At 36.9% G+C, this 12,039-nt stretch overlaps 1 protein-coding gene across 2 annotated transcripts in view; it reads left to right on the forward strand.

Moving 5' to 3' along the window:
• Window positions 1-7,878, forward strand: part of LOC110955388 (heterogeneous nuclear ribonucleoprotein L-like) — a 49,934-nt gene extending 42,056 nt beyond the window's left edge. For both annotated transcript variants that reach the window (XM_051960044.1, XM_022200358.2), the window contains 6 exons: window positions 781-998; window positions 1,725-1,846; window positions 3,840-4,041; window positions 5,265-5,322; window positions 5,498-5,596; window positions 6,181-7,878. In XM_051960044.1, coding sequence (XP_051816004.1) covers window positions 781-998; window positions 1,725-1,846; window positions 3,840-4,041; window positions 5,265-5,322; window positions 5,498-5,596; window positions 6,181-6,236 — 755 coding nt within the window. In that variant the 3' untranslated portion in view covers window positions 6,237-7,878. The remainder of the gene's footprint in view (window positions 1-780; window positions 999-1,724; window positions 1,847-3,839; window positions 4,042-5,264; window positions 5,323-5,497; window positions 5,597-6,180) is intronic.
• The last annotated feature ends 4,161 nt before the right edge of the window (window positions 7,879-12,039 follow it).

Raw genomic sequence — 12,039 nt, forward strand, 5'->3', positions numbered from 1 at the left:
ACACTGAAGGAATATATTAACTTGACCCACTCAGTATTCTATTAAGAAAACTGTTGTTTTTATACATTGTTGTTGATGTGAAGTGTATCTGAATCATAGAATTACTCGTATGCATACTGTGGAAGTTACACACACTTGTGTTGGTTGCTGTATATGTTGATAGAATCATGCACATGTTTGTTTATATTATTAAGATAAAGAGGCAGACAAATATACAAGTGAGCACAAATGTAGCACATGTCTGGTATGGGTGTTTAAATTAGTACATCAACAACCAAACAATGGAAATGATACATTTAAAATATCAATATATAATAGACATATACCCTTCCCACTGTGACAAATCAAACTGAAATCTTTTTGTACAAAATTCCCTCTGCTACAGATCAGCAATGATCTGTAGCATGGCAAACATGTCCTGCATTAGCAACAAATGTGTTTACATTTTCAGCATGAAATGTACATGATTCTAGCACTGGATTGTGGGTAGCATCGTGCATGATAAACTGTGTAACTGTCAACAAAATAAGTTACAACCATAGTGTTCTATTTCTTGGTGTGTGCAGAAGAGAACGGTGAATGATGGGCAATGAAAGTAATAAGAGTTATCAAAATACAGGTACAGTGTTGATACAACAAAGGTTGCATTTACTTTAGGACTTTTAGGGGGTTCCTAGTAGGAGGATTTTCTGTTTTATCTGTTATCCTCCAGATTATTATGCTGCTCTTTCAATGAATTGCAGTAGAGTTTTGTAAACTTCCACTGTGTTCCACACTCAGGTCCACCGTGTCCCCTGCTGCCTCTGCCCAACAACAGCAGATACAAGCTCACATCAGTGGATGTTCCAGACATGGTATCCTATCCTTTGCCCCAGTCATCCTCCTCGTACTCTGGCCATGCCCCTAGCTCTGTTGCCATGGTAAGTGGTCTCCATCCATCCAAGATGAACTGCACCCGGATCTTCAACCTCTTTTGCCTCTATGGGAACATTGAGAAGGTAAGTGTGTGTCTCATCTTAAATTTGATCTTTGTGAACTTTAGCTGTTTCATGTCTTTTACAGTTTTTTCTGTTACATGATTGGAGTGTAGGTATTGCACACAAATAACTCCCACCTTTCTGAATGTACTTCTCATGGCCGAGATATCCTGATATTATCATCAAAATAATCTGTATGATTATACTCTCCTACACCACTGACAGAAGCACTGCAAGCTGTGAAATCAGAACTTGTGCCATAGAATACTGTCATTTCATAAAATCTGAGTGCAGCTCTATTGACAGTAATTATCTCTCCCCCTCTCACCCTAACACACTTTGGCCACTTTTCCCCCACTATTGCCAAGTGCTTGCTTAATCCAATAGAAACTTTATATTTGTTGAATTTCTGTGTAAAAATGTTGTGAGGTCTTCACCTTACAATGTGCAGTACCTTGAGATGACACTGGTTGTAAATTGGCACTGTCTAAACAAAACTGATTTGAATATAATAACAAAACTTTTTGGGTATAATGTGCACATTACCACCTGATGCCATAGCTAAATGCAAATCTAAAGTATCCTTTCTGTTTTATCTTTAGACAAACTTTCCAATGTATTTTTACACAGAATTGGGACTGTGAATTTTGCTTGGAAGTTATGGTTAGAAAAGAGTGTCCTAATGGTCACTAAAAAAGGTATAATTACGGCAGATCAGCTATTAACTGTGACTATGTGCGGTTGTAGGTGAAGTTTATGAAGAGTGTTCCTGGAACAGCATTGGTTGAAATGGGGGATGAGTATGCTGTGGATAGAGCCATCACACACCTCAACAGCATCAAGGTGTTTGGCAAAAGACTTAACGTCTGGTAAGAGGCAGATGAATATATACACAAGGTTCATATGTTTTATAATGTATGCTGTTATACAGTGATGAATAAAAGTTTACATAAACTTATAAAGACCATGCTACTATCACTGTAGTCTTGAGTTTGCAATGACTCCTACAACTCTGAATTTTCTGTGATGGAGTCATTGAAACCATGCCTCTTTGTCCCAAAAAACAATGCATTTTGATTCTTTCATAGATTTTTATAGGTCTTCTGTACATATGACAAAATCTGCTGGGTCAAATATCCAGCAGATTTTGACCCAGCAAAAATCTGGGTCAAAATTTTTGACCCAGATTTTTGCAACAATTTGTTTAAATGTCCCTTGGCTATTTTTACCCTAACTAAGGGCTTTTGGTAGCCATGCATAATTTCTGGCAAATGGCTGGTTGTGTCTTTGACTGCTCCTGGTGGACAGTTTTGGTACAGTTAAAATAAATGTGTTGGCTTTGTGACACAGACTTATTTCTTCAACACAGTCCACAGGTTCTTAATGGGGTTTGAGTCTGGACTTTGCTTAGACCAGTCTAAAACCTTAATTCTGGCCTGATTTAGCCATTTGTTTAACCCTTTTAAAGTGTGTTGGAGGTCACTGCCTCCTTGGAACACCCAACTGTGCCCAAGACGGAACCTTCTGGTACTTTATGTAAAGCACCAGTTACACTGGCACCAAAACAGCACGAGAGCATCATACCATCACCGCCATGTGAGACGGTCGGTTTGGGGTTCTTGGGGTGAAAAGCCTCACATTCTCTCCTCCAAACATATCATTGTGGCCAAACAGTTTTTTTTTTTCATTTGACTGCACAACTTTTCTCCAGAAGGTATTTTTTTGTCCATGTGATTAGCAGCAAACTTCAGTTGAGCCTAAAGGTGCAGTTTTTAAAACAGGGGCTCTACTTTCTGCACGGCAGCCTCTCAGTCCATGGCGATGTAAAACACCTTTGACTGTGGACACTGACACTTGTGTTCCAGCACTAATTCATTGCACACCTGCTTTTTGGTGATTCTTGGTTGACTCCTGACTGTCCTGATAACTTCTTACTCTGCTGCAAGTGATAGTTTGTGTTTTCTTCCTGATGGTGGCAGTGACACAACTGTGCCATTCACTTTATATTTAAAAACAAGTGTTTGCACAGATGGTTTTGGGATCTGAAGATACTTTGAAATGCCTCTAGTGACTTTCCTGACTTGTTCAAGTCAACGATTTGCTTTTTCAAATCTTTGCTGAGCTCCTCAGACTTTCCCGTTATAGTTCTTGTGGCAGAGTCCACAGAGTCCAATGAGTGTGTGAAATGAGCTCTATTTAAATTGGCTTAGAGGAGTCACCAGCTGTAGTCACCTGTAATTGCTCACAAGAAGTTCAGAGTTCATGCTGCTAAGAAAAACAAAGTTTTCTAAATCACCAAAACTGATCATTCAAGTTGTTGTATGTATATTTTTAACCCAGCAAATTTAATCCGATTCATCAGATTCATTTGAATTTTTCATGTTTCCATCGTTTACACTTCCTACAGTTCCATCATAGAAAATTTGAAGTTGTATGAGGCATTGTAATGTGGAGACTAACATGATAATCGTGGTCTTTACAAGTATATGGAGATTTAGTCCTCAGTTGGAAAGCCTCTCCATACAAGTCAAATTTAATATTACTAAGATTCATCAACATCTTAATTATTATCTATATGTTCTTCATCTGCAAATGCTTGTAGACCAGTACAATATTTTTTTTAACTAATTTAATGATATAAATCAATGATGTTATACATGCATATCTATGCATTTCTAAGAGGGGATTTAAAGTTTTTACAAAGTGTTTTCTATTTGATACCTCTGTTCTTATTTTGTTCTGTTAAAGGTTCTCTGCACTCACACTCTTTGCTCTGAAAAATGTGCTTTGACCGTCCTTGTGGTGTTTTTGTTTTTTTGCATTGATTTGATCAGATAAGTAACACTGTTTTGTTGTGTGCAGTGTGTCCAAGCAGCATGCTGTGATCCCCAGTCAGGTGTTTGAGTTAGAGGATGGCAGCAGCAGCTATAAAGACTTCGCCATGACCAGGAACAACCGCTTCAGCAGTGCTGGTCAGGCCTCCAAAAACATCATCCAGCCTCCCTCTGCTGTGCTACACTACTACAATGTTCCTCCATGCATATCACAGGACCATTTACTGAGGGTATGGTGCTTCTCTCTAATTAATCACCTTCTTTTCTCAGTGAGGTTTTACTGTAAAATACAATGACAATACCTCCCTCCAACATCCCTGTCTGTGTCCCATGTCCCCAGAATATCAGCCTTTGCTTATTTACCTTATGGATTATTGCCAATCAAAGCTTGGAGTAATTAATTTCTGTTCATGAAAACTGTAGGTCTCAAAGAATTTCCAAAACAAATCAAAAGATTTCCATAATATAATTCAAAGATTTGAAATATTAATATTTAAATAATGAAATAGTATTTATGCTGTTGTGTGTTTCTGTCACAGATATCAAAACATATTTACCACATACTGTAAGGTCCACAAGACTGAAATGACATCACAAATCTGTCATTTACTTCTAAACCCAGAAGCATTTAAGGTGCACATTTGAGAAATTAAAAATATATAAAAACACAAGAATTTCTGAGATATGAAATGAAGAATAAACCTAATCTCTGTTCTGTCAGCTGCATTGCCTGCAGTTTAAATGGACCTAAATTAAAAACAAGCGATTTCTACATCACCAGCTACATCCATGTCAGGTTCTGTGGCTATGCGATGCTTACAGTATGTGATACTGTAACTGCATGGCTTCATTCATTGATATCAGTAACTCACAGCTCAACAGTTTTGCATATTTATCATTCTGAGAATCAACTGAGAATTTAAATCACTCATCAAGGATCATCATGAAAATTTGGCTCCTTTCAGACAATTTAAATCCAAAACTAAACATTTTCAGATCCCAACCAGTGTAATTCCACAACATAATAGAAGAGCCATAGAGAACCTTCATGATACTGAAACGTCTGGCTTTAAGCTCAACATACCTCGCTAACCCTCTAAACTTGCTTCGTAGTAGAGCCCTCTGGACACAGGAGGGGAAACAGTGCTGGGTTTTTTGGGTGGGTTTCTGGGTTCAGAAAGCATTTATTTAGAATTAGTATATGTTGAATACTACATATAAAAACAAACAAAAAAAAAACAGAAATTAGCCAGGGATGTGAAATGGGGAGGGGTAATGGGCAAGTTAACTAAACAAAAGGCGAGGCTAATTCTAACTAATTGGACGCTGAACTCCAAAATACAAAACACAGGAAATGGGCAAGGCAGACTAAACACACAAATTACTAATCACAGTCTAAATCTTGCCTAAAGGAGACATACTCATTCATTAGTGGCTGTGTTTGTTTTGACAGCTTTGTACGGAGCATGATGTGCCTGGCTTTGTCAAATTCAAGATGTTTGATGCCAAACGTAAGTAGAACTTAAAGATAAAGTTCATGTGGAGCTTTTTATTTGATTCTTAATTTTTGTTTTATCAAATACATGTTTTCTTTTAGACTGAAAAGCTGGATAATTTTACTTCTGTCTGAACTCGTCAACACTTGATGATCCGTCTTTAATCCCACATTCTGTATTTTTCTCTCAGCCTCTTCTAAGACCATCTCTGGCTTGTTGGAGTTTGACAGTAAGACAGAGGCTGTGGAGGTTCTTACTGTTCTCAACCACTACCAGATTAGGATACCCAGTAAGACTATCTGAAAGACGTGTCTTGTTCTACAGACATCCATATTAATTCGTGTCCTCCCTCTCAGTTGAGAATTCTGGTCAATAACATTATGAGCTTGTAAACAATGGTTTTCCAATCATAACTTGGCCTTTCAACACCATTAGCTAACACAATGTAGCATTAGAACACAGGAGTGATGGTTGCTGGAAATGTTCCTCTGTACCTCTATGTAGATATTCCATTAAAAATCAGCCGTTTCCAGCTAGAATAGTCATTTACCACATTAACAAAGTGTAGGCTGGATTTCTGAAGTGTCCCCTAACTTTTGAACAGTAGTGTATGTATGTATAACAAACACTTTTAAGCAATTTGTAAGTCCCTTTCAATAATACCATCTTACTTCTTAGTAATTCTTGTCCTAGGTGCGAAAAGTAATCAATAAATCAAAATAAATGGGTATGTACAGAGAAAGAAGGAAGCCATAAGGGTAGAAAAAGTGCCATTTCTTTCCACTAAATACACTATCTGTAACAGAGCACTGCTAGTGTCTTACTCAGGTTCTTATGTAAAACATGTTTATGTGTGTGTTTGTGTGATTTCAGATGGATCCAACCCGTACACCCTGAAATTGTGTTTTTCCACCTCATCTCATCTATAAAAGCCTGCAGAGCACAGAACAGGCTGCTGAGTCTGAAGATGGCTGACCTCTGACCTGAGAGAGGAGGCAGGAGCAGGATCATGAGACAAAGACACGTGAAACACTGCAGGAGAGAATAACAGAAAGAAAATGGAAGAAGAAATGAGAGAGAAATGGACTTTAGAGAAGATAAAGCAAGATTGTAAGAAGAGTATTAAGGAGAGAGACAGCACTGTCTGCAAACGGATCATCAATGTACATCTGTCATTCCAGCATCAAATCACAAGTCAACACGCTGACAGACTGGTACCCTACTTGAAAAATGATTCTAATGTGATTTTATCGTCATGTGGGACACTTGAAGGATCTGTTTGTCCCAGATGTCTTCACTGCATGGTAAACCTGTCTTTGACAAGTAGACTGAGGACGACCCACTCTGAGAAATCTGCTGTACGAACCTGAATCTGCTTCAGTGACCTCAGACATCTCCTAAGACATTATCAGTGCATGTGGTATATGGTCACTTAAATAACGTTTTACTGTTTCAAACAGTAAATAAATACACAAAGTTCTTTTAAACTGTCATCCATCAAATACAGTAGAAGTGGATGCAGTCAAACAGATACCGCCACGGTGGAAGCTAAGCCTTAAGAAAGAGATATGTCTCCACTGTTTGGTGAACATGAGATATCCCAGTTCAACGTTCAAGTTTGCTGTGGACATTGGTCCCCAGAGTAAACTCCTGATGGTCCTGGTGACCTCCAAACCTCAAACATTGGGTCAAAGACCTGAAAGACCAATAAATTTCCATTGGACTTTCGTTAATAATGATGTTTCCCAGAGGAGGAAATCAAATGTTTCTAATAAAGCTCCCGTTCTTTGTCTTAGCTCCACCTTCAGCTTTCCCAGTCCTGGTTGGGTTAACTTGCAGCTCGGGCTTTTCCATTGAAGTGGAGGAGAAGAACAAACGTGGCCTGTTGTCATTCGCCAAGTTCCAAAAGGAAAATTTATGAGCCTTTATCTGACATTAGCAACACATTATTAGCTTTTGATAATGTCGTCAAGTTGAAATCTCATGTTATCAAATACTGTTAGTAATGTTGTAAACATCTGCACATTTCATACATGAATCTAAATGCACAATATGCTCACAAACTACTGCATCCTGTTGTACATACTCTGTTATGGTGGGGGGACCTGAAAGAGATAGTGCTGAATTAACCACCCTGATCTGTTTGAAAAGTGTTATAGTTAAAATCTTTCTCATGACATCTTCGGTCGAACACTTTAAAAGTATTCCAATCACAGCAAGAGGTAAAGGTGAACACATGTACTTGAGATAAAAGCAACAGAGGAGTTGGGGAGCTAAACACAGGGACTCTTGAACTCTTGACTCTAAAGCTCCTGAGACTTTTTTGATAGCAGTGCCCTCAGAACAAATGTTACATTTTCAGCTCCTTATCACGCTCTATGAGTAAGAATGTTTTTATTGTTGGTTTTTTTTTAATGATCTTTCTTTCTTTCTTTCTTTCTTTTCTTTCTTTCTTTCTTTCTTTCTTTCTTTCTTCTTTCTTTCTTTCTTTCTTTCTTTCTTTCTTTCTTTCTTTCTTTCTTTCTTTCTTTCTTTCTTTCTTTCTTTCTTTCTTTCTTTCTTTCTTTCTTCTTTCTTTCTTTCTTCTTTCTTTCTTTCTTTCTTTCTTTTCTTTCTTTCTTTCCTTCCTTCCTTCTTTCCTTATAGATTTTATTACAATACACTGTCAAGGAGCCACTGGCAGATTTTTAGACTTTAAAGCTGCTTATTCACAACTCTTAAATGTTTCTCTAATATTTAATATATTAAATTATTCTGGTAGGCTAAAGACTATATCTCTGGAACTAATGTATACATCCCACAATCCTCCACAGGATAGAGTGGTGTATAGAAAATAGACGGATGGATATTGTACACATGTAATACTATCATTTTAAATTTTGTTGTAGTATTATAATGGGTATTTATTCACATGGAATCAGTATAATTGTACAGATGATATTTAATTTAACCCATGAGGCTGTGGATTATGTCTGTAAATATGATTTTCAGTATGATTCAGTGGAATAATCAGAACTTTCTCACAGTATGCTGGCCACCCAGACACAGCGGTGACATGAGGCCTTTTTACTCTATGGTATTTCAGTTATAGTCGACACATAATGTTACATTTAGAAAACAGAATTACAACAGTATATTTACAGCTAAATGTTCAGTATGTACACAACACAGATAACATAGAAGTGGTTTTTTAAGGGCCTCAGCTGCTTTCTGTGTATGACTTATTTTTTCTGTCTGTGGTCCCATACTTGCTGTACGGATAGAAATTCACCACTTGCCAACTCCGTAGATCATTCTAGAAATGAACAAGTGCATTGTTATCACAAAGTGTCTGGATTTTCCTTTTTTCGTGTGTTTTACCAGTCATTGCTGTTTATATGCTCCTGGTGGACGTGTTAAATTAAAAAAACAGAGATGTGAGAAGTCTCCATGGCAAGCCAGGAATCAGAATCTGAAAATGAGCTCGGATCTTAGTATGTGTTGATTCTACATACATGTGAACACAATCATAGCTTAGCAGGTGATTCAACTACAGTAGAGATATCGGCCTTAATATGTCAATAAGTTCCTATTAAAATCTGATCTTTAAATTAAAATTCTGCTGTTTATCGATACTTCATAGGCATAAGAAGTTTTCTCTTAAAATAGGCTGTTGCAGTGGCAGCTCATTTAGTCACTGTAAACCAATAGAATATGGATAATGACTCAGATATGATGAGTTATTTATTAACGTCTGAAACAGGAAACATACTGATAGCTCACTCTTCAGCTTACCTGCTGTGAGTCAATATATAGCAAGGCGGCGCTTTAGCTGAGTCCAATTTGATGTTTTAACACGAGTGAATCCAGCTGAAATATCTATTGCAGATCTGCTTTTTTAAAAAGAAAATGCGCAACGACTGTAAGGCTAGGATGTTAAAGTAGAACTCTCCAGTTTGGGGCGTAATTTTAACAGAAATGCTCTAATCTTAGCTCCAGTCTCAGCATGTAACAATTCTATTCTTGTTAAAGCAGGGAAAGATTACAATTATTACAAAAGATAGAAATATGTAACTATTTGCATTGTGCACGCAAACCTACTGCAGTTGTGTAATATCATATGACATTTTGCTTTGTCATATAGAACACCACATTCACTTTCATTGTGGTGTTCATTTTTCTTTTTTAAATATATTGCCAGTACAGTGGTTTTACTTTTCTTTTTGAATTTTGAATTTTGCATAACTATAAGTGAATAAACAAACTATCAAAATACTAGAAGATGCATAAGATTCAAGGCACAGGATGGGGGAGGAGACACACTGAGCTTCTTATCGATCGTTTTTTTTTTTTTTTTTTTGGTGAGGTAAACATCACGTTGTTCATCTGTTCCATTCAGATCTTACTGCTCTGAAACTCTCTTTTAGTACACCAGGATCCATCACAGTTGTGAATTAATGCATGCCTATTGTAAATAACATGTAAATAAGGATGAATTGGAAAAGGTTCCAGCAGAGGAAGCCTATCTCAGTCTAAGTTATTGCTCATTTAGATGTTGTGCAACAGTTTTAAATGGATGCTGAGAGGTTTTGTCTTTCATCAAATAAATCTTACTGTAAATTCTAACAAGATTTTCTGTTTTTAAAGTTCAAACCTTTACGCTTTGATTCATGATAGAAGCTGATGGATGTTTTTTTTTTTAACCCTTTGAGGACTGGAAAACACATTTTCTGGCAATGTTAAAGAAACCAAACATGCGATATGTAGCATGTCGGTTTTTGTTTTTTTTAAATAAAAGATAATAATAGAAATGTTTTTAATTCAAATTATATTTTACTTTCATTTGTTTACACCAAGCAGCATTTTTAGCAGCATACATATTTGAATTGATCAGCTTCTGCTATTTTTTTTTTAAAAAATCGATCAGTTTCTTGTATCTTAGAGCACTGAACTTACATATTTATTTATGAGACCCAAAGCAGCTGTCATTTGAAAACAATGGGTTAATTGAAGAAGTGATGGTTTGAGACAGATCCATAGTTATCTTTAGAGTTTGAGGCTGTTAAGGTTTCCTGTTGATAATAGTTTATAGTCAGCAACAAAACACAGAAAAAACACATTGAACAAGATTGTTCCCTTCATTTAAGAATCTCTGTAGTTGTAACTTATGTGTAAATGTTCAAATGAAATAAAATCACATTTGGGGCTGTGAAGTCACAGACACACTGCTGTCTTTCACTTGTCTTCATTTACAGCTTCACAGTTTTGGATTGTCGGGTTTTCTGTTCTCTCTTTATAATTCGTAAGGTCTGTACTTTACTGTGCTAAATGCTGTGAGATGACATCTGAAAAGCAGAATAAAAGCGGTTGTAAGATAAACTAATCAGAAATACAGTCGAGGTATTGTTATTGTGGTAAATGGTTATTCTAGCTGGAAACAGCTGACTCTCAGCTGAGGGAATATGTTGCTCTGTGCTTTAATATCACTGAATGAAGCCGTGTAGTTACAGTCTGGCACACTGTATGCATTGCGTTGCATCAGTTGGTGATGCAGAAATCACATAACTATGTTTTCATGCTTGGGCTTGATTTGCTGCCAAGACTGTTTCCCACTGCTGGTACTGCAGCTGATAGAACACAGATTACTGCACATTGCTGATGGCTTAACGTGGTCCACCAACACGTCAGCTGTGGTCAGGAAGGCTCAACACAGGCTGCACTTCCTTAGACTGTTGCGGAAATGTCACCTGGAGGCCAATCTGTTGCAGACTTTCTATCGATTCATGACAGAAAGCATGCTGCATACTGCATCACAGTGTGGTATGCCGGTTGTACAAGTGGCAAAAGAAAAGTCCTACAAGGGGTGATAAAGCCGCTCTGACAATTTATTTTTTGGTCAAACATGAGACAGTGCAACATGAGTGTTTCTTGTTATTACTTTTATTATGTCATTCATATTGCATGCACTATGGGGTGATGCTCCCACCAATTTATATATTTTTTAAAAAAGATTCTGTGTACAATGACAATAAAGGCTATTCTATTCTATTTTAATAGAAAATACATCATTACATTTGTATTTCTTACACAGAATATTAAATCAATATCATTAATTTAGCACAGAAACTGAAGTTAAACTCGTCATTATGTACTTCAATACAATGTGTTTAAATAAATTAAGTTTAATGTGGAGCGGTCTGTTAGAAACCATTGATCAGTAAAATAAATACATTAACAGATGTTTTTCACCAGCATTCCTCTGTCATATCATTTGCAATAGCAGTGATTTTAATAGTTTTAATTTATCATATTACTCATTGTCTTCAATATTACTACCTGTGGACTGAAGCAGGAGGGAGAAAGAAGAGCCAATGATGCGTTTAAGGTCCCTTTTATGTGAGCACACACTGAAGCAGAAAGCTAAATAGTAAAAAAAAAAAAGTTAATAAAGAAAGTTGACAACCACCTTCCCAATATCTGTTATCTCTCTGAGTGGGATGTTAGTTATTGTCGAACTGACTTACACAGAAAATCTGGCTATGTCCGACTTGTTTTGTATTGTAGTGGAGAGGCAGTGAGGAGACAGGATCACAGATTTTAAATAAATAACTTGGATAGGAATGTGTGAGGTTGCATCTGAGTGAAATTCGTGTTGGTTTGTAAAGCTAGGAGGCTTCTGTCCGTGTGTAATGATAGTTTATTCTTTAATACGTGTGTTTTTGGTGTTGTTTCTACTGCGATCTGTTTCCATAT

Source organism: Acanthochromis polyacanthus, chromosome 15, assembly GCF_021347895.1.
Source record: "Acanthochromis polyacanthus isolate Apoly-LR-REF ecotype Palm Island chromosome 15, KAUST_Apoly_ChrSc, whole genome shotgun sequence".
NCBI classification, from domain to species: domain Eukaryota; kingdom Metazoa; phylum Chordata; class Actinopteri; family Pomacentridae; genus Acanthochromis; species Acanthochromis polyacanthus.